The following is a 22,332-nucleotide window of genomic DNA, read 5'->3' on the forward strand; positions in this document are numbered from 1 at the left end:
GAAAGAAACATTGTACAAAAACGAGTAAAATCTAACACAAGTTAATAACTAAAATTTAAATTAAAAGGCCGATTTTTACCAAAAAATAAATCGAGGTTTTTTTTTTTCCAAGTCAAGTATTTCATAGGGCGGAGGGAGTAATTTCCTTTGGTCGACAAATACGAAGTTCATGTCTTCGAAAGCTTTCCTAATAGCACCTGTAGCCCTGAGGCGACTCTGCTCAATGAACGATGCAACAAAAATAACTAAATTACTATGTAACCGGAATATTGTTGCAAACAACAAACTTTAGTAAGACTACCAACTTTTGATATACATCTCTGAAATTAATTACACAAAGCTCACTCCCTTTTACATTCAATAATAATCCATCAGAAACAGATTAATCATAAGGGTCGATCGAGACTTCAGAAGATGTCCGGGTGCTTGATTCATGCTTTCTCGCCATTGGCAACATCGCTCCTACTCCCTGATCAAATAATACGCATTTTAGTGTAAGATTTTTGGCTGATTGATGTCTTTCTGGTTTCCTAACTGGAAAACGAAGAACAAGTGCACAACATAGTAGTCTTACGCAGAATAAGATAATCTCAGATAATAATCTGCAGCTGAATTTATCAGTTCACTGATTAACCTCAAACTAAACTCGATTAGTCATACAATAATTTCAGATTGTTTTATCCAAGATCTTTTCAAGCATATAAGAATATATGGATTAATGGTTCAGTCTCCACCTCATTGTATCCTTGTAAGCTCTAGCTGTTTTTGCTACATGATATATTTCCATCGATTTTTTTTTGGGTAAAATAGAGATATATTTCATACCAAGTAATAATGTACAAAAACAATGAACAGAACACCAAACCAGACAAACAAGGTCAACAGACCAAAACAAAACTACAGCCAACAAAACTACTGCCAGCAGGCACCAAAGGAAAACAGAAACAGAAATTAGGGCAAATTACTAAGTAATTTCTGCTTCTGACCACTAGCAAGGAACACCATAACCTTGAGCTGTTGTAAGATATCATCAGTATTGAGCCTTTTACCCTGAAACTTCCTCAAATTACGCTCCCTCCAGATAAGATAAACAGCAACACCAAAACACATTATGTAGACTTGATTAGAACCAGCATTAGTTCTCCAACTTGAAGCTAAAACTTGCATCTCAGAACTCCAATGTCCAGCAGTTCTATAAATGCCTAGCCAACTTAGGAAAACAGTCCACACCATACCAGTTCAACAGTCCACACCACACCATACCATTTCCATCGACTTTTAAACCATCATCATTGACATTAATTATTTAGCAGAAAACATATAAATCTAGTTGTGTCTGAGTTCTCATTAACATTTACTGTATCATATCATATTTTATATTTGGAAAATTTGTCCGAAAGGACCTTTTATTCCGGTGGTGGTGGAGGAGCTTGTTAGGAAGGAGTTTCAAGGAGCCGAGAGATTCAGATTTGGGAGAAGAGGAATGAGAAAGGATGGTGTGGTGGACGGAGGATGAGCCATGGAGGATTGCTTGAGAAGACGCCGCCATTGGAGAGTAAAAAAAGTTGGAGAAATTTGAGCAAAAAAATTGGGGCTTTTAGTGTTACCTTGTACGAAAAGGCACGACAAGCAAAAGGGTTGCGCGAATTTGGTTGGTTTAAACTGCAGAGAACAAATTCGTGGATTCAAGGAGGACAATGGTGGAAAAACACAGAGGCTCGAGCTGAGGAAAGAGAAAAGCTACGGTTTTTTTTTTTTAAAAGACGAGTAAGGTGGTTGGGGGAAATAAGGGGGAGAATTTGGAGGAAATTTTCTAAAAAAAAATTGTTAAAAAATGAATCACGTGCAAGCCACGTGCCGGTCAACGCCTGAAAATTGGCGTTGACCACCGGAAAATGGTCTTTGGTCCTTATTCACAACAAAAAACTTTGGGCCCTTTCTCACAATTTTTTTTTAAAAAGGTCCTTTATCACAATTTTTGGACTATAAAAGGCCTTTTCTGACAAATTTTCCTTTATATTTTAACCTGCTTTCTGAGTTCTCATAAAAAATTGGTTGCAATGAGGTAACCACCTTGGTCTGGGCAAATAGTCGTGCTAACTGCTATGGAGACAAAAGGGATAAGAGGAATTACCTGATGAAGTTTCCTTCTTTCTGGATTTGACTCTATTTGATTTCATTTTAGACTCATCACGATTCTTGCTAAGAAGATCAGCATACTTTAACAATAACCTTTCTTTGTCATCCACCAAGCCCAGCAACTCATACGCATCTGCTACCTTCTGTACTATTGACTTCTCTGGGGGTTTACGATGAAAAGCCTCAAGCCTTCTAAAGAGCTTCAGAGTAAAGGATTACACATTAGCCTAACATGATAAGATGTACACAGCCTTACCCTAGCAAGCAGTTTTATGTGCATATATGCTACTGAAACTCACATGTAACGAAATTCTTGACTTATATTTTAGTCAGTACAACAAATTTTAGAAAATCCTGATTCATAAAATGATAAGGCGAGACTTAGAAAAAGTATATTTTGAAGTTCTCTCCAGAAATATATTCAAAACACTTTTTAAGATGGTGTTTTCACGACTGTGACTGCAGTTTTTTCAAATACATAATGGTAAATCTGTTGCACAGCCTGCAGGAGCATGGTGGTTCTGCACTTCTGCAGTGCTTGTGCAACTCAAAAGAGCTTAAAGACCTTCTAACTGACTATTTGTCTTCTACAACTTCACATTTCTACATTTCCCATTAGTGATCTCAGGCGATTAAAATCCCAAGCATCGGAATCCCATTGTCTCTTTCAAAGTTTAGGAAAATACCTCAATATCAATTCCTATGGTCACGTAATTTTCAGTTAACCAAAAAGATTTATGATGTAGCCACCAAACTACACATAAGTGATAAACTAAACTTTTAGGATGTGAATTGTATTAAATTATACATTACAACCTAAGCATTATATAATCACATAAGGGTTAAATTAGGAATGCTAAATAAGGAATGACACATATTGTTTACTTTCCTACAATTCCTCTTGCTCTATGATTAACTGTGAAAAGTGAATAAAGGGTTACAGCCTGACCTTGATTGATATTAATGCATGCATATATATAGTACATCATCAAGCTATCCTAATTGATGTAATTCTATGTTCAGGAAACCATCCTAAACAATACAATTACGTTCTTAAAATATATCATCCATAATTATAACATTCTAAGTTTAGGAAATAATCCTAAACAATAGCAAATATTTTCCTAAAAATATCATAACATCTTCTTGCAATGGGTACACACGGGCATCTCCATTTTTTCTCGTCCTCTTCCATCTTCTTGCAATGGGTACACACGGGCCTCTGACAACAAAGCCAAGGACCTCTGCTGGCTTATCTTCTATGACTGCCTTGGCAAGCCGCACACGCCCATCCTGTATCACCAGTTGGTACGCTCGATCAAGCGAAGGCAAGGGATCTTGAGAAAGGATATTGGTCCATAATTGAGCGTACAAATCAGTGTTTCCCATCAAGAAGTTATGTAATTTTCCTTGTTCACGTCTTTCTTGGTGCAATAATGCGGCAGTACAAGACGAACAACAAATGCAAGAAATTAGTGGTTCATGCTTAAATAATTCCTCCCACAATACATTCAATTTTCCGTAGTAATTGGTAACAGACATGATTTTGTTTGCTCACACTTGGCAATTGAAGTCTTTAGCGGTTGACCATTAACCATAACATATCGTTACTTAAGATGCTCCCATAAGAGTTTCGCATCACGAAATTTAGACAGGGTACTCTTTACCTCAGGATGGATTGTGTTTGTAATCCAAGAAACCAACATTGCATTGACGGTGTTCCAATCAGATTGGGTATAAGGAGGTTGCGGTCCGGTGATAGTGCCTTCCAAAAATTCGAACTTTCGGCGCGCCTGCAATGCCAATTGAATATCTGAAGCCCAATCATCGTAATTGTCTCCATGTAAGCGAGTGGGAGTGATGAAGTCACCTGGTCGGTCTCCTGTGCCGAGAAAAAAAGGTGAATTCATCTCCCTTTTAGGTGGCGGCAATGGTGGTTGTTCATCGCCGTCGGCCATTGTTTTATTGTGTGTATGTCAGGCTCTGATACCATGTGAAAAGTGATTAAAAGGTTAAAGTCTGACCTTGATTGATATTAATGCATGCATATATATAGTACATCATCAAGCTATCCTAATTAATGTAATTCTATGTTTATGAAACAATCCCAAACAATAGCAATTACGTTCTTAAAATATATCATCCATAATTATAACATTCTAAGTTTAGGAAATAATCCTAAACAATAGCAAATATTTTCCTAAAAATATCATAACATCTCAACATTAACGCTTCCCCACAAAATAGGGAGAAAGTTAATCTCACAACCAATAACACTTATTTATACAATTCTCCACCTCGTTTATAATTTGAAGATATTTAAATTTTAGACGAATAAATTAATTGCATTATTCGTATCCCGTTGCACCATTTTGACAATGATTGCCTACGTACCCTCGAACGGGATCAAACCAATTGTAGTTCCAATTTTTTTCTCTATGTAATATTTAACATGAGACAATGTTAAGAAATTCCAAACAAACTTGCTTTCTGACACAATATTGGTTAACATATCTGCAAGATTCTCATTTGTATGCGCCTTCATAGGAGAAATACCACCTTCCTCTATGACATTTCGAACAAAATGATATCTCACATCTATATGCTTGGTATGAGCATGATGAACCAAATTCTTAGCCATGAATTGCACTTTGGCCGTCACAACTCAGATTCATCTAGAAGTCCCCACAACCTAGGATGCTCGGACTCGGCCCACCACCCCGCCGTACCGGTGTCGACACGACACGACACGACGCAGGTGCGGACAAGGAAATCGGACCGGACTCGCCATGGGAAAAATGGACTCGTCTTTTAGGGTTTTGAAAACCCAGATCTAAAAATAGAGGCGCCAATCGAAGATGTGGAGACCAAGAACTTAGGGCTTTTGGTCGCCTGAGAAATGCGAGCTCACTAGAAATATTCTCAGGCTGGATTTGATGCTCTTGGATGCTGCAGGCAGACTCCATGGAAGCAACCTCCATGGAAGTCGATAAGTTCGTTGTAAAAAAGAAAATTAGGTTTTCTTATGTTTTGTTTTTAAAATAAGTAAAAGTAGTGTGGGACAGGTGAGGAACAACTGTCTACTACTCATCTCTCTTTAATAATAATAACATGGGATAAGTAAACAGGTTGTGGTCCACTGGTCCCGTCAAAAAAAAGGTATAGTACTGTCAGTACCTTTTTAGGTAAATTTTTATTGTTTTATTAACTTTTGATATTCTTTTTTACTTCTAAACCCACTTTCTTATTTTGGGAAAAGAGATTACATGATGTTTTTAATTTACTAGTTTCAACTTTCAAAACATTTACTTTAAAAAAATTATAATTACAAAAAAATACCCCATTCATTATATTTATACGGTCATTAATATAAATAATTAAATGCTTGTCGTGTCCCCGAGTCCGTATCTGAATTTTGGACACTTCTAAAATGTGTCCCCGAGTCCTTGATTTTAGAAAAGTTCAAGTCCGACCATGGGACACGTACCCGAGTCGGACACCCGTACCGGAGTCCGAGCATCCCAGCCCACAACCACCGTGCTTCCTTAACTCCTTTTGCCATCGCCATGTACTCGGCCTCTGTCGTAGATAGAGCCACCGTGGCATGTAACATTGATCGCCAACTAACTAGAGCATCGTGTACTTTAAACACGTAACCAGTATTAGATTGTTGTCTATCTAGATCACCTGCATAATCCGAATCAACGAAGTCGTTTATCTTACATGTATCTCCATCAAAGCACAAACCCGAGTCAACGGTACCCTTTAAGTACCTTAAAACCTATTTCACAGTGGAGGGGTTCAGAGTGTGCGGAAATAAAATTCAACTAAAGATTGAAGCAACAAAATTCCACTATAATAAAATGGAAATATAAACAAAATGGAGAGAAATATACAATTTTAGTTTGGCTGTAATTGCAATTATTTTATTCCTAAAGAATGAGGAGAGTATTTATAATGCTTTTGATGAAGCTGATTACCAAAAATAAATCTGTAATTAAAGGGACACACAACGTATAACCTCATAAGCTAAGGCAATGCTAACAATAGGAAATCACTACTTTGAAAATGACATAAGAATAGTAAAAACTCCATACTAAATATAGTCTGAGGTAAAATGGAGAGGCACTATATTCCCACAAATCTCCACCTTGACTCGTCATTTCACCGAGTGATACCAGCTAAGTTAAGGCAATGATCAAACATAGCTAACGGAAGTGGTTTGGTAAGTATATCTGATCTTTTCAACAACAAGATCTCCTGCAGCAACAATGTCTTTTACAAAGTGATGTTTGATATCTATATCTTTGGTCTTCGAGTGATGTTTGCTATTCTTGGTCAAGTGAATAGCACTTTGACTATCACAAAATACAACTAGAACATCTTGTTGTAAACCAAGTTCACTTACTAAACCTCGGAGCCAAATAGCTTCTTTTATCCCTTCAGTGGCAACAATATATTCCGCTTCAGTGGTTGACAAAGCTGCAATGGTTTGAAGTGAAGAATACCAACTTATAGCAGAACCACAAAGTGTAAAAATATAAGTTGATAATGACCTTCTGTGGTCTAAATCACCACCATAATCAACATCCACATAGCCAATTACACCACCGGGATCAACATTTTGTTTATCAAATACTAAACCGATATCACAAGAACCTGTAAGATATCGAAGTATCCACTTTACAGCTTCCCAATGTTGTTTGTCTGGATTATGCAAGGCAAGAACCGGCTAACAAAACTAAGCAGCATAAGCCATAAGCCAAATCTGGTCGAGTACACACCATGGCGTACATTAAACTTCCAACAGCATTAGAATAAGGAACATTTAATGCGCCTTTTCTCTTCCTCTGTTTGAGGACATTGATCGGATGACAATTTGAAATGAGCAGCAATAACAATAGGAATACTAACAACAATAGGAATCTTTCATGTTAAATTTGTCAAGCATCTTCAAAATATAACTCTTCTGTGACAACCAAGTTTCCCCGCTTGAAAATCTCTACTAATTTCCATTCCAAGAATTTTCTTGGCCTTCATATCAAATTCACTACTCAATTGGGCCTTTAACTTGTTGATGAGAGAATTATCTCGTGCCGCAATTATCATATCATCGACATAAAACAACAAGTATATGAACATCTGATGTCTCCTGTAAATAAACACAATTATCATAACTACTTCTTGAGTAGCCATGTCCTACCATAAATGAATCAAACCTCTTATACCATTGTTTGGGAGACTGCTTCAGACCATAAAGAGATTTCTTTAGACGACAAACATAGTCTTCTTTGCCACGAAGTGTGAATCCCTCAGGTTGATGAATGTAAATTTCTTCTTCAAGATTTCCATGAAGAAATGCAGTTTTAACATCTAATTGCTCTAACTCCAAATCATACAGAGCAACAAGAGCAAGTAATACACGAATTGAGGTATGACGAACAACAGGAGAAAAAACTTCATCGAAATCAATGCCTTCTTGTTGATCAAAACCTCTAACAACAAATCGTGCTTTATACCTCGCATTCTCAACACCACCAGGGATCCCTTCTTTTCTCTTAAAGAGCCACTGGCAACAAATAACTCGTTTACCTTCAGATAGCCTCACCAGATCCCAAGTTTCATTTTTATGAAGACTCTCGACCTCTTTTAGCATTGTTGCGACCCGTTTACCGAAATCTGCACCAGAGATGGCCTCGGAATAATTTATAGGCTCATCATAATTATCAATTTCTTATGCAGCAACCAAACCATAAGCAATGTTAGCATTTTGTTCAGTATATCTTTGAGGTGTCTTTTTTGGTCTTTGATCTGGAAGATTTTGAGCCATAGACCACGGTTGTGGTAATCCTCGTCGATGTGGTAAACATTGTTGTGGACTTCTATGCTCAGCACTAATGGTTGATCAATAGAGTTTGATTGAGTAGAGGAAGTTGGGACATCTCCTTCTTGTTTAATCTCAAACTCCACCTTCTCTTGGGTATTCTCTTGATCTTTTGTAATGGTAGGAAAAATTCCCAGAAGGTAACATAGCACTTTTATTAAAAGTCACATTTCTACTATAAAATATTATTTTACCTGGGTCATATAAATGATAGCCTTTGACCCCTAAACCATAACCTAAGAAAATGCATTTTTTAGCTCGAGGTTCTAATTTTCCCTCATTGACATGAGCATGACCAAATTTCTTCTGGAATATTGCAATCAAATGATCAATTAGGTGAGCCGTTTATCAAATAACACGCAGTGTTAGCCGCTTCTGCCCAAAATTCTTTTCGACGAGAGCAGCAACGAACTCTATCCAAAATAGTTTTGTTCATACGTTCTGCAACTCCATTTTGTTGTGGAGTACCAGGAATAGTGTGATGTCTGGCAATACCTTCCTTTTTGCAATACCTTCCTTTCCTTTTTGCACAAAATGTTGAATTCGTTTAGACAAATTCATGACCATTTTCAGTTCTCAATCTTTTTACCTTCATGCCAGTCTGGTTTTCAATTAAAGTTTTCCATTATTTAAATGTAGAGAAAACTTCACTTTTGTATTTGATAAATAAACCCATAGTTTCCTTGAGAAATCATCAATAACGGTCAGCATATAATGATATCCTCCTTTAGAAGGAACTCGTGAGGGACCCCAAAGATCTGAATGAATATAATATTATAATCTAATGTACCTTTGGTTCTATCTATGCCTTTAGAAAAGCTAACTTTCTTCTACTTAGCAAAAAACACAATGTTCACAGAAATACCAAGGAGTCCTTTCTTGTTAAGGAAGTGCATTCCTTTCTCACTGATGTGGCCTAGTCTCACATGCCACAATTTAGTATTGTCAGTGGTGATTGGGGCTAAACTTGGTAGGGAGGACCCGTGTTCGATCCCCCGCAACAACAATTGGGAGGGGACTGAAACCCATCCACCCAGAACTTGCCCCGAATCTCCCCGAATCTGGATTAGCCCTAAGGGTGAACCGGATGCTAACACCAAAAAAAAAAAATTGTCTGCAGCACCTGTGACAGTTGAACGTTGAACCCTGCGGCACATACAAACTGCCAGATCGCTTTGCCTTTAATAATACAAGAGCACCTTATGGACACTTTTAATGCTCCACCTTCAGCTGTGTACTTACACCCAAGCAATTCAAGGGTGCCTAAAGAAACGAAATTTCGTTTCAATTCAGAAACGTGTCTAACACCGATCAAAGTTCTAGTAACGCCATCATCTATCATAATTTTGACTGTACCCTCTACCGACAACTTTGCATTGAGCATCGTTGTCCATCAAAACAACACCATCAGCAGCAACTGGTTCATAAGTGGTAAACCAGCCTCTATTAGGTGACATGTGAAATATACAGCCAAAATAAAGTATCCAATCATTCCTAGACCTTTATTCAACGTCAGCAACTAATAATAAATCCTCGTCTCTCAATAACACCAACTTCGGCATGAGTTTCAAGTTGTATCCTTCTGAACTCTATCTTCCTTTTTTTTTCAATTTAAAACATTTTGAGATTTCGTTCCCTTTCTTCTTACAATAATGACAAAATTTAGTTTTTGTCTCTAGACTTTGATCTGAACCTGTTACTACCTTTCTCAAAAGTTCTCCCTTTTACAACCAAGCCTTCACCCGAATGTTCATAATTAATTTCAGTGTCAAAATTTTGCTTTTGACAATAAATGGGACTTGACATCTTTAAAGCATAATGTATCATAGTTTCCATACAACATTATTTCTTTAAAGTATTTAAATGAGAGTGGTAGTGAAACAATAAGTCAAACGACTTTATCCTCATCATTCACGGTAATATTTAGGTTCTCCAAATCAACAATAATCGAATTAACTCATCCAAGTGAAAAGACGTTCTTTTAGACGAAGTTTGTTTGCAAGGATTTTAAGTCATATAAAGAGACTTTAACTTACTCCAAATAATTGCAGCGAACTTTCATTAATGTCCTCACGCAACACTTCTTGCGACAAACATAATTGAATTACGGATAACGTTTTCTCATCTATTTCTTCCCATTGTTCATCTGTCATATTGGAGGCCTTTTGGACTTTCCATCTAAAGCCTTCTTTAAACCATTCCGAATAAGAACGGCTTGCATTTGAACTCGCCAAATAACAAAACTAATTTTACCATCAAATTTTGTATGTTAAATTTTGTAGACATGATGTAAAATCTTAGCTAAATTATAACAGCTCTGATACCAGTTTGTAGGGGTTCACAGTGCGCGGAAGCAAAAGTCGACTAAAGATTACCAGAAATTAATAGAGACAGTAAAATTATAGTGGCGAAAGAAGCAACAAAATTCCGCAATAATAAAATGGAAATATAAACAAAATAGAGAGAAATATACAATTTTAGTTTTGCTGGAATTGTAATTATTTTATTCCTAAAGAATGAGCAAAGTACTTATAATGCTTTTCATGAAGCTGATTACCAAAAATAAATTAGTAATTAAAGGGACACAAAACGTATCACCTCATAAGCTAAGGCTACTTTGATAATGACATAAGAATAGTAAAAACTATTCCATACTAAATATAGGCTGAGGTAAAATGGAGAGGCACTTTATTCCCACACACAGCTTCCCAAATTGCCTTTTCTGAATTCTCCATGAACCTACCGACCACACTAACCGCTTGTGAAATATCTGGATGTGTACACACCATGGCGTACATTAAAATGCCAACTGCCTTATCCATGTACATTATCCATGTATGCCTTATCTTCCGCTGTAGTGGGAGATTGTTTATCCGAGAATATAAAATGTGGAGCCAATGGAGTCACCACTAACTTAGCACCTTTCATCCCAAACCTTTCAATAACCCGCTCAATGTAGTCTTTTGGGCTCAAGAACAATTTTCGGTTTGATCTATCTTCTAATCTACATACCCTCTATTTTCTTTGCGGCGCCCAAATCTTTTGTCTCAAACTCGTCTCCGAGTTGAGTTTTTAAACTATTTATCTTCACCTTACTTTTTGAAGCAATAAGCATGTCGTCCACAAAAAATAGAAGATAAATAAAATCACCTCTGGGAAGTTTACAAATGTATACACAAAAATGATAATTAATTCTGGAAAACCCTTGCTTTAACATAAAGGAATCAAATTGCTTGTACCACTGTCAAGGAGGTTGTTTCAATCCATAAAGTGATTTCCTCGAGCGAAATACATGATTCTCCTTACCCTCAACCTTATATCCCTCGGGTTGATACATGTAGATTTCCTCATCCAAATTACCGTGTAAGAATGTTGTCTTCACATCAAGTTGTTCCAACTCAAAATCATCATGGGCAACAAGACTTAATAGCACCGGAATATAAGTATGTTTTACCATCGGTGAAAATATCTCATTGTAATCAACACCCTTTTTCAGTGCAAATCCCTTGGCCACTAGCCTAGCCTTATATCTTATACTATCGATCTTGGAAGGACCCTCTTTTCTTTTATGCACCCACTTACAACCAATAGCAGTCTTTCCCACGGGCAGTGGGACTACTTCCCCATGTCTGGTTTTTATAAAGAGATTGCATCTCTTCCTCCATAGCAATCAACCAACTCTCTTTATCCTTGTCTTTGATAGTTTGTTCGAAGGTGATCGGTTCATCATCCTCCACCGAGGGTGCATATTCTACCAAGTTAACCTGCCCGTAATGCCCTTAGAAGTTTGTTTGACCGAAACTTCTGAATTGATTTATAATTCCTCTTTAGCCTAGTGGTTGCCAAAGATTCCTGATGTTGTTTTTGTAACACATTTACATTTTCCGCTGAATCTCCTCATGTTCAGGCTCATCCTCATCATTTTGATTAACACCAGGATGCTCCACCTGAACATGAATAGAATCTGGTTGACCTCTAGATTCTATCTCCACTACTTGAGTATTTGAAATTGCCAACATCACCATCATTTGGCACCATAGCTTTAGACAAAGCTATCATGGATTTTTCATCAAAGGTATTGCTAATTACAAATTTAGAACCCTCTACACTCCAAAAACGATAATTATTAACGCCTTTGGGATACCCCAAGAAAATTGCTTTTTCAGTTATCCTCAACATGATAATAAGTTGTGCACCCGAAGACTCTAAGTGTTAGAACCCAACCTTCCTTTACTTGTATTTCTCTTTTCTATTGCTTTCTAGTATCTTTCTAATAGTTTTCTAGGCTAGAGAGAGAATTATTATGTTACTGTAATTCCAATGTTCATTGGCAAGTTTTAGCTAATTCAAAATAAACCTCTATGAGGGGTATGAACCAATACCTCTCATCAGAAGTTGCCTTTGCTTAATTCATGTGTTGTTGCTAGATTTTATAGATATTGTGTTGTGGCATGCTTTTAAGCTTTCCAAGACCCATCAAAGTCCCTCGCAAAACAGATACACTCTCGTCATCGATCCCGCTTGTGCCTGCTGTGCGCACACAAGCGCCCCGATCGACCGTCGACCCTCGCTCTTGTCGCCAATAGGCAAGAGTGCCCATTCTAAAGCAAACATCCGCTCGTGCCCCGAGCCCTGAGATTTACTTTCCGCACAAGGCTTGCGCCCTTGCCGCCCCATAGGCAAGAGCGCGCCGCACGGATCCGGTGTCAAAACATTCGGACCGTGACAGTTGGTATCAGAGCCAAGGTTCAAACCTAGGCATCGAGAGACCCAAGAAGCAAACTGAGATGGAATCAATCGAAGAAAGACTAGCCTGGCTAGAAGGCAAGTCAGAGAGCTAGACCCGACTCGAGGAAGTTGTGATTGGCCAGGCCAAAGAGATAGAAAGACTCGAGGGTGCGGTCGATGAGCTCATGCAAGAGAAAGAAGCGCTTCAGGAACAACTCAACTTTGTCCAGAAGCAAGCTGAAGATGCCCAAGACAAATGCGCGACACTGATGCGCGCTGCAAGGATTGACTGGAGTGGAGGTGGTGCGATGAAGATCAAACCTCCAAAGCCTCGAGATTACAATGGGGCTAGAGACTCGAAGGAAGTTGATAACTTCCTCTTGTTTGGAATTACTTAACATTGTCTGATGTTAGGTATTACATAGAGAAAAAAAATTAGAACTACGATTGGTTTGATCCTGGTCAAGGGTATGTGCAATCATTGTCAAAATGGTGCAACCGAATACGAATAATTCAATTAATTTGTTCGTCCAAAATTTGAATATCTTCAAATTATAAACGAGGTGGAAAATTGTAGAAATAAGTGTTATTGGTTGTGAGATTAATTCTCTCCCTATTTTGTGGGGAAGCATTAATCATATAGCAAGAGGAATCGTAGGAAAGTAAAAAAAGTACGTCATTGTTTTTTAGAGAACATTCCTTATTTAGCATTCTCAATTTACCACTTATGCGATTATATAATGCTTAGGTTGTAATGTATAATTTAATACAACTCACATCATAAAAGTTTAGTTTAAGAAAAGTTTATTTTTCTTACGTTAAATTTATTATTTCCTTCATAGGGGTTGTTTATCCACAAAATATTATATACTTTTGAGGTATCGATTTCATATTATCTAGTAGAAGCCAAATTTCCGCTGCGAGCTCTAACAATTGGTATCATAGCCAACTTCAAAATATTAAGTGGTGAAATTTTTTATTTTTGTAAAATATTTATAATGGCTTGTACTAGTGGAACGTTAAAAATTGGGAAATGTGAAATTGAAAAGTTCAATGGGAAAAATGATTTTTCCTATTGGAGGATGCAAGTGAAAAATTACAATTCAAATTCTAGATTATTGAGTTCACCGTACCACAGTACCACACAATAATTAATGAGTCTTGACAAGAAATGCTCAACAACAGTACTAGGAGGTTTTCCTACAATGTCAAACATATAAGAAGATTTAAAACACTGATGCAAATGGGACAATCTTACTTTACAAAGGCAAGTAATAAAGGACACCGGGAAAAAACATCTCACGATAAACTAAATTTTACCGCTCATCGGTATTGGAATGTAGATGGAAGCTTCGAGGCATGTGATTGGCTAACTTGGAGTCTTGGACATAATCCATATAGATGAATTCTTTTTTGAATTTTCAAAATTAAGAACATCAATGGTACAGTAATAGATGACAAACATTCATCACATATTAATAAACAGAAAGAATGAAAGAGAGAGAGAGAGAGAGAGAGGAGGAGAATACCTTGACGAGATGCTCCAACATATTATTCCGATGATAAACTGAAATCATGAGATGGCATGTCTGCCAAGGCACGGAATGGAGATTATTACCAATCTTCTTCATCCAGATATTATGAGCTTCCTCAGCTCTGTGGTCCATATCCAAAGCTCGTATGAGCTGCTGGTATGTTCCCACTGTTGTGCCTTGCCCTTTGCTTAACATCCATTTTATAACCTTAAAATAGGATAATTAAATCTTGTAAGCTTATACTATGCCAGGATAACACCGACATACTCAACAAACACTAGCCTTAAATCAGTCTCAGCCTCATACGACAAATATACTTGCTAGCTAAGCATGTAAACAGCAAAGAGGTATTTGCAGTGAAATAAAAAGGAGAATTAGCTCAAGTTTCAATTTTCTAACGTTAGATTAGGCCAGGTATGACACAAAGTAGCAGAGAAAAATTATACTTTTAAGGCATCATATGCATATATAAGCAGACTTTGTTTCTAAACCTAGTATGACAGCCACTGAATTCCGCCGCATTCAAAAAAACTATCCATCTTCAGTAAATATACAAATGAGCGTAGATTTTTCTGGACTTCGTTAAATTACTTCAAACAAATAATTTTCAAGACATCTGTGTTTAGATTCTAGTTTTTCACACTGCTACATCCTTCCTTTTTTCTCTTCTTACTCACCCAGTACAAAGACACTGACCAAAATGTTAAGATTTGCAGTACCTGTATGACTCTATGCCATTGTTGCTCCTTCTCCAGAGCTAGTAAAACGTTTTTAAGTGCAGCAATTGGAAAGTTCTGCTCCCATGCAACCCAAGCATCAAGTGTGCCATAGATAGCATCTTTACTATCTTCCAGATCAAAAAGCTGCAAGCACAACCAAATTCAGCTAATGTAGAGATATTATTGGTTAATATCTACCCTACTCTTGAGCATTTATAGTAACGCACAAAACGTTAAAATTATGGACATAACATTACAATATACTCCATAAGTCCATAACATCCAGGTAAGGGACTAAGGGGATAGATAATCAGATACAGCTTCAGAAGGATTTACTATAAGCCTTTGCATATACGTGAAGAGGTGATGCAGTCCTCAATCCAAGAACTTTAGTAAAATATATAACCCAAACCTTGCAACTGATCAAGTTGATAACTAACGCGGGGTAATTGTACCTTGTAGAGTTCTTCACATGCTACTCAGTAGATGTGTGGTCAAGTGGTCAACTTACACTAGCAAGTAGCAACTAAGAGTAGAACATAAATAGAATTTGAAAACTAATAGCTAAAACTTGCTCCGACACGGCCTATTATTGCATAATAAACTCATTATTCTCCCGAAAACATTTGACTTACAATCCCCTCTCTCATCTTCCTTGAGTAAATTAAGTTGACAATTCATGGACACACATCATTCTTAAAGGAAGACAATTAAAAAGAACTCGGTCTAAAAGTGTTGTGGAACTTTAAAGTGATGGCTGGAAGAGAAGGGTTTTAACAGGCTACTTTGAATTCCCATAAAAACAAAACAAAAAGAAATAAAAGGAGCCAAGCCTTTGGTGTCATTGCTCAAGTGCTTAACCCAAGCCTAAATAGATCAAGCTCAATTATGAACCAACGGAAGGAAAGCTTATTAAGTTTTCTTATCCTTAGCATCACTCAAACTGAATCAAAAGTGTCAGACACATGTATGGTCCAGGTTTTAACTTAGCCATCTTATGAAAATTTACATGATTTGCCCAAGCTCCAAAATAAAGTGTTGAGTTTCCATTATAGTATCCAGGAATAAACTATAGACTCAAGTACTGAAGGTAGAATGGAAAGTCTAATCAGCATTAGCTCTTGGCCAAAAGACCAAAAAACCAATTTTGGAAAATTAGCTCAGACCAAAAATCTAACTCAGCATGCTCTTCAAATCTCATGTTAAAGGCCTTGAAGCACCAGGCAAGCAATCAAGGTTGTTAATACTCTTGAACAAGCAGCTATGGCGGCCCATGCTTATTTGAGTGTTAAACTGTTAATGGCTTATATGCTTAAATGTATCAGGAACCATATTAATTATGGACATTGCTTTCTGCACTTGCCATGAGACTCTCTTTATCGAAAAGCATTTGCGCTCAAATTCAAAGACTAAACATGTAAAGATGGAACATAGGAAGGGCATAATACTTTTTGGGTATTTATAGAAGACAGAGAAATAATAGACAAAAAAGACAACAAATAGAGGAATATTAAGTTTGAATAGAGGGCTTCTATAATGAAAAGGTGATATAAGCTCACCTCTCAACCATTAGGTTTATTTCCAGCAGTAATTAAATGGAACCACTATAGTCCAGATAAGTCAGAGCCTCAGAGAGGTGAGCACAATGACTAGGAGACAGAAAAATCAAAAGAAAAACACAACCTACAGGCTATTTTGACCCCTTACTAGTTGTCCAGATAGTGGGAGTAAGATTCAAGCTCCCATCAGTTTCCAGAGTGTTCTATTCCTATTTTCATCAATTACACCAAGTAACAAGCCTTTCCACTATGCTGAAACAGCGTCTGCAAGTTGAGTTATTAAGAGGAAGAAAAAGGAAATAAATGTCAATGTGCGGAGAATTGTTGTGGCAACTTCTAATGATCAGATCTCAGCTCCCGCAAAATTCAGTATCCCACCAAAAATACATCCAACTAACTCATGAAAATGAAATCAAAAGAAAATGTGCAAGTACAAGTTTAATTTGTCTCCACGATCTTCGGACTATTGTGCCTCTAAGGGCTCTAACAGTGTGACCAAATCTCGTTTTTGTGGCTTCTACCAAATCCTTACTCATGCATGCCAAACAATCTACATGGGCCTCATACAGATTTATTTAGTTCAATTCCGACCCCCCCAATATATGCTTGACATGCTCCAATCTATTACCAGCTAATCTGTTGATATTGGAATTGAAGCAAATACATGATGGTTGAAATTTTGTCCATTTCCAATGGAGCCAAAGATTCATTGGTTCTTTTGGCTGTGGGATGTAATGGACTAAATCAAAATGGCTCTTAAAACCTCTTCGCTTCCTTTCCATGAAGTAGAATATAGTCGTCCCGTTGTCGTCCCGTTATCGCTTTTGGGTCAATTGGAAACAACCTCTCTGCAATAGCAGGGGTAAGGTTGCGTACACCCGACCCCCCCTTACCCCGCTTCTTGGGGGAGCCTCTTTGAGGCAATGGGGTAATGATAATGATAATGACATGATGGTTGAAAACTGTCACATTTAAAAAAGTTATCACAAGACAGGTTGAGACTTGAGAGAGATGGAAAACAAATTATGAAGTGTTCTAAAACATTCCAGTTAAAAGGGTAAGTCATTGACTTATAACAATCCCATTTAAGCAGTAGACACGAAGTGTGAAAGAGTTTGAGACGCTAGATGTAGCCAGTAGTAATTCCAAATAGCTACAGTCATTAAAAAGTGATGATGGAGTCCAGACTACGTATTGAGGAGGTAGCTTGTCTACAAAAATACAGAACGAAATCCTCCCAACCTCATTAGATAATCTAAGAAAAAGCAGCACAATTGTTGTATTTTGGAAGGAGTGTATTTTCATGGTCTCTCTGCTAAGTTTACGGAAAGGTTGTCAAATCGAGGGTGCAAGTCAAGTTTGTATCAGGCTATGTTACTCCGACTCTTCATTTTACCTCAAGTACCCGTGTCGGATCCTCGATACACCGACATGGGTAAAGACACTCCGACACTTCATTTTCGACTTAAATCCTAGAAATTTTTCGCAATTTAGCCGAGTCGAACACTTAGACACGTACCCGTGTCCGACACTTGTACCCGAGTCCAAGTAACATAGGTATCAGGTCATATCGGAAACGGGTTATGCTGGGTGTGTGTCCAAACAGATCGAATTCAAGTTTGGCCTGGTCGTTCTCAAGTCGAGTCAGTTTTCAACAGCTTTAGTCTACTCTAATATTAGACTTTGATGGTGTTCTAGTAAATAAGACGTCTTTCTTGACTTCTGATACTTGTATAGTTCTAAGCACACAATTTTGAATTCAATTTGTCAATATGGGAAGGCAAATATTTGGCTTCCCTTGTATTGCAGAAACAACAGAGACGACTGATGTATGGATCACAGTATCTTGAGCAAAATGGTAACATTTTAAGCATTTTTAATCTCTCTAACATATTCCTCACATTCATTTCAGGCCTGATATCTCTATCACTGAACGTGTTTGATTTATCGTTGGAAACTTGGAATGAAATATATGCAACTGCATCATTCACATTGTAGAACTATTTCCTTAACAAGTAAAACTCACTTTTCTAGCAGTTCATGCAAATTAGCAAAATTGGCAATAATGTAAAGTAATCAACATAAAGAAAACTTACCGCATTAATCAGAAAACGTGTCTTCTCTTTCCTCGTAATCTTCTGTCCTAAAAATAAACTATGATCATTACTGTTTTCCTTTCCAAAATCATTAGATGTCACTTGGCTCTGACCCTAAAAACACAAAGTGGTAGTTATTCAGAAAACAGAGAAATATTTCATAAAGATAACAGGACAATAAGCCCTCAAAACCAGATATAGTAGACAGAAGCAATTAGACCACAAAAATGGAAAAGGAAAGACTCCATTTACATATTAAACTAGAGACAGTGAGGTCCATAGCTATAAGTGATTTGCTCAACCCCATATCTAAGTCAGACGGGCAAGAATTTTTCTAAAAGAGCTCTCCCCCAAGGATGATACGCAAATTGACAAACATTATTCTTCAGGATATCATCACTCTGTCACACATACGGAGTATTTAATATTTTAAAAGTGGCATAGAATTAAGACAAATGGTCAAATGTAAAAAAGGATATAAGAGAATAAATTTCCATAGAAATGTCAGGGACTCGGGGAAACAGTCAACTTTGGAAGTAGTCCTAATAGATAAGGCCAACTATGTAAGGGTGACACAACTCACAACTGTGCTATATTTTCCCTTAAAACGAAGAATGTCAACAAATAGAACATGGGCAAAACTCTACCCACAATGCTGATTTCCTTTTACGAATTGCACAGACAAATTACCAACATAAGCATCCTCGACATTTCAACTATCCTACCTCTCTTGATCTGTTTTTCCCAAGCCACAAAAGCACTTTGACCATACAAGGTTTAATCCAGCTTGTCCCAAACAAGGCTAAAGATAAGTCTAAGAACTAGATAATGTACCAACATAAAAAGTGCCACAAACAGCTAAAACATTTTCTACTGTTAAAATGACAATGGTAAGCATCGACTTGCCTTCATCACTCCCGTTGAATAGTCCAGACCCAATATTGTGCAAGTGGTTCCTTCCAAACTGGGCACCAAGATGTTTACACTATTTCCCCCCTCAACTCCACTACCCATCATTTTGAGATGCTAATGGAGCATACAGATAAATTTTGGTTTATGCGAGTTGCACCTCCAATGCCGTACGATGATCGCCACCAAGAACCACAGGGCCTAGGCGTACAAATTACAAGTGTTTTTTCTTGTTTAAATGTATTAGTTAGGGGTTGTACTTTATAACTTTTTTATTAATGCAAGTTTTATCCGATGTCAAAAAAAAAAAAATTGCCTTCGTCTTTAGAATTCCATTTCACAACACAAATGCTACAATTATCAGTTTTAATTCTACTATTGCTGCTACTACTCTTATTGCTTATTTTCGTAAAAATCATGAATTTACTAATTCTGCCAACTAAAATTCCGCTGGTTTCTTTTTTCGAATTGCTCAGACAAATTACCAAAATAAGCATCCTCAACCTTTTAACCTTCCAAACTCTATTCATCTTTTATTTTCTCAAGCCACAAAAACACTTTGACCATACGAGGTTAAGGATCAGTCCCTAGCACGAACTAGATAATCTACCGACATAAACAGTGACACAAATACTTAAAACATTTTCTACTTTTCAAATGATTAAGGTAAGCATTACCAAACTTGCCTTCATCTCTTGAATTCCAATTAACAACACAAAATGTTACAACTATCAGTTTTAACACTAGTAATACTACTACTCTTATTGCTTTATTTTCATAATGTTCATGAATTTACTAATGCAAATTGTCCTTTATACCAACCCCCCAATTCTATAACAGTATTTGCCAACTAAAATCACATAATTTCACTGAAGAAAACTTTTCTCGAGGGTTTTCCAGAATCCGTTTTCGGCACTAGTTTGCACTGAATAGTGATACGGTTGTGTACATTTGGACCTCTCCTAACCTCACCAACATCAAATCCCACACTAGGTTGCTGTGATTGAATGCCAATACAATGTTAAACCAGAACAAAGGAAGATAAATAAAGTTGCAACATACCTCAGTTTGGTGCATTGTACTGAACCATATTTTTGGGGATTGACAACTAACCCTCCCTAACTGTGAACTTTGCTGTAACTAAATAGAGGCACAAACATTTATCAATAAAAATCTTCTTCAAAAAATGAAATTAATCCAAATTTTGGGAATTTTACACACTTACCACATACCGCGCCGCCAACCTCAACATCAGACTCGATGATAATTAAGCTTAACCCTTGAATTCTCAGCAATTCCTATTAATGGAAGGTACAGGGGTACTTGAATGGTTTACACTATAATTATCAATAAGTAAGGGAAAAGGTACAAAACCAATTCAATAAAATTTGAATTAATTATAGATTTGAACACATTTGGTGAAAAGAAAGAAACTTTATCAGAAATTAAAATCATTAAAATTTCCCCATAAACATTAACTAAATCCCCACCCCAAAAAAGAAAAGGAAAACCCACCAGAAATTGTTCAAATGCATAGCAAAGGCGTCACCCGTTAGCTAATTGGTGAACCAGGAAATAGATTATGCATATTGCATGATTCGAATTGAACTGGAAGAGGGAATGGGATAATTACCTTGTTAATTGTGGAGTTAACAAAATGAAGATGGTCGCAAATTCACATAAAAAGGTTCTTCTTGTTTCATTCTTCACTTTGACAGTTGACACAACTCACCCGAACCGCGCGGCTAGCTTCCGAGTGTAGTGTGGCCGTGTGGGTTAATTGTGCGGTTCTTTATTACTCCGGTTCTAAGGACTGCCTACATCGTCTATGTAAACCAAAATTCGGGGGTTAGACGATTCGATGATACACCTAATAATTTTTATTTCATGATGCGATTATTTACATGGCTTTTAAAAAGTGAGCCAATTCGAGAAATCGATCTTTTAAAAAGTGAGTCAATCCGAGAAATCGATCGACGTCTGAACGAATATATTCAAGAAGTAGAGGCCCTTGAAATTCATCCGAATCAATCCGACATTGATCCGAAATCCAATTTGATCCGTGAATCAAAGACCCAAAATTGATCCGCTAACAATCCGAGGAGACCCGTAACCCAATTAGTATCCGACTAGTTTTAACCGAACCGAACCGAACCTGCATCTGACCCGATAAAAATATGAAATTCGATTTTACCCGATAACGACTGCAATGACCCGACCCGATAAAATCCAATATCCGGTGTAACCCGCATTGTTGTTGACCCGATCCGAATGAAATCGAAACCGACTATAAACCGAATTTTGGATGGAGGGAGTAGAATTCTAATAAATCAGTATTTGGCATGAAGTATTAGAATAATAAAGTGATCTGAATTTGATAGTGAATCGAGAGTTACTCAATCCATAAAACATAAGAATACAAGCCAACCCGATCTTAGGTCGAACCGCAACTGCAAATTCAATCCGTAATTGACTTGGACCTGAGGTACGACCGATCCGAACTTGACCCGAAACGGAGACTTTATCCGATCCAGACATGACCCACTCCTATAGTAAACCGGTTAAAATAGTGACTGAATCCGACATACAACCGAACCCAAGACTTATCCGATCCGGAGATGATCCGTACCCGCAGTAAGCCGGTCAAAATAGCAACTGTATCCGACATACACCCGAACCAAGCTAGACCCGAACTAATTAAATCGTTACAGAACCGTTTTAAACCCGAACCGGTTCAAACCGAACCCGAGATTTACTCGAACC

The 22,332-nt window shown here is 37.3% G+C and overlaps 1 protein-coding gene across 6 annotated transcripts; it reads right to left on the reverse strand.

The window, feature by feature from the left end:
• Positions 1 to 224: 224 nt before the first annotated feature.
• LOC110775514 (pentatricopeptide repeat-containing protein At4g18975, chloroplastic) lies at positions 225 to 21,370 on the reverse strand. Of its 6 annotated transcripts, none has more exons than XM_021980115.2 (8): positions 21,203 to 21,359; positions 20,795 to 20,867; positions 20,632 to 20,709; positions 18,661 to 18,774; positions 15,006 to 15,149; positions 14,281 to 14,493; positions 2,135 to 2,339; positions 225 to 469 (listed from the first exon to the last, which is right to left on the reverse strand). In XM_021980115.2, exons 2-8 carry the CDS (start codon positions 20,819 to 20,821, stop codon positions 432 to 434), a joined length of 819 nt encoding a protein of 272 aa, XP_021835807.1. In that variant the 5' UTR covers positions 20,822 to 20,867; positions 21,203 to 21,359; the 3' UTR covers positions 225 to 431. The 6 variants fall into 6 exon arrangements, with proteins under 6 accessions (XP_021835807.1, XP_021835806.1, XP_021835808.1 ...); XM_021980114.2 differs by having other exon boundaries at positions 21,085 to 21,347; XM_056836938.1 differs by lacking the exon at positions 225 to 469 and adding an exon at positions 518 to 1,075 and having other exon boundaries at positions 21,085 to 21,354.
• Between the last annotated feature and the right edge of the window lie 962 nt (positions 21,371 to 22,332).

Source organism: Spinacia oleracea, chromosome 2 (assembly GCF_020520425.1).
Source record: "Spinacia oleracea cultivar Varoflay chromosome 2, BTI_SOV_V1, whole genome shotgun sequence".
Taxonomy (NCBI): Eukaryota; Viridiplantae; Streptophyta; class Magnoliopsida; order Caryophyllales; family Amaranthaceae; genus Spinacia; species Spinacia oleracea.

Excerpts from the sequence above, each read along its gene's own strand:
- LOC110775514 (XM_021980115.2), bottom strand. The coding sequence starts at position 20,821 with ATGTTGAGGTTGGCGGCGCGGTATGTG. Across the intron at positions 14,494-15,005 it reads AATGGCATAGAGTCATACAG|GTTATAAAATGGATGTTAAG; the intron begins GTACTGCAAATC and ends TCCTATTTTAAG. Across the intron at positions 470-2,134 it reads AAAGAAGGAAACTTCATCAG|GGAGTAGGAGCGATGTTGCC; the intron begins GTAATTCCTCTT and ends TTATTTGATCAG.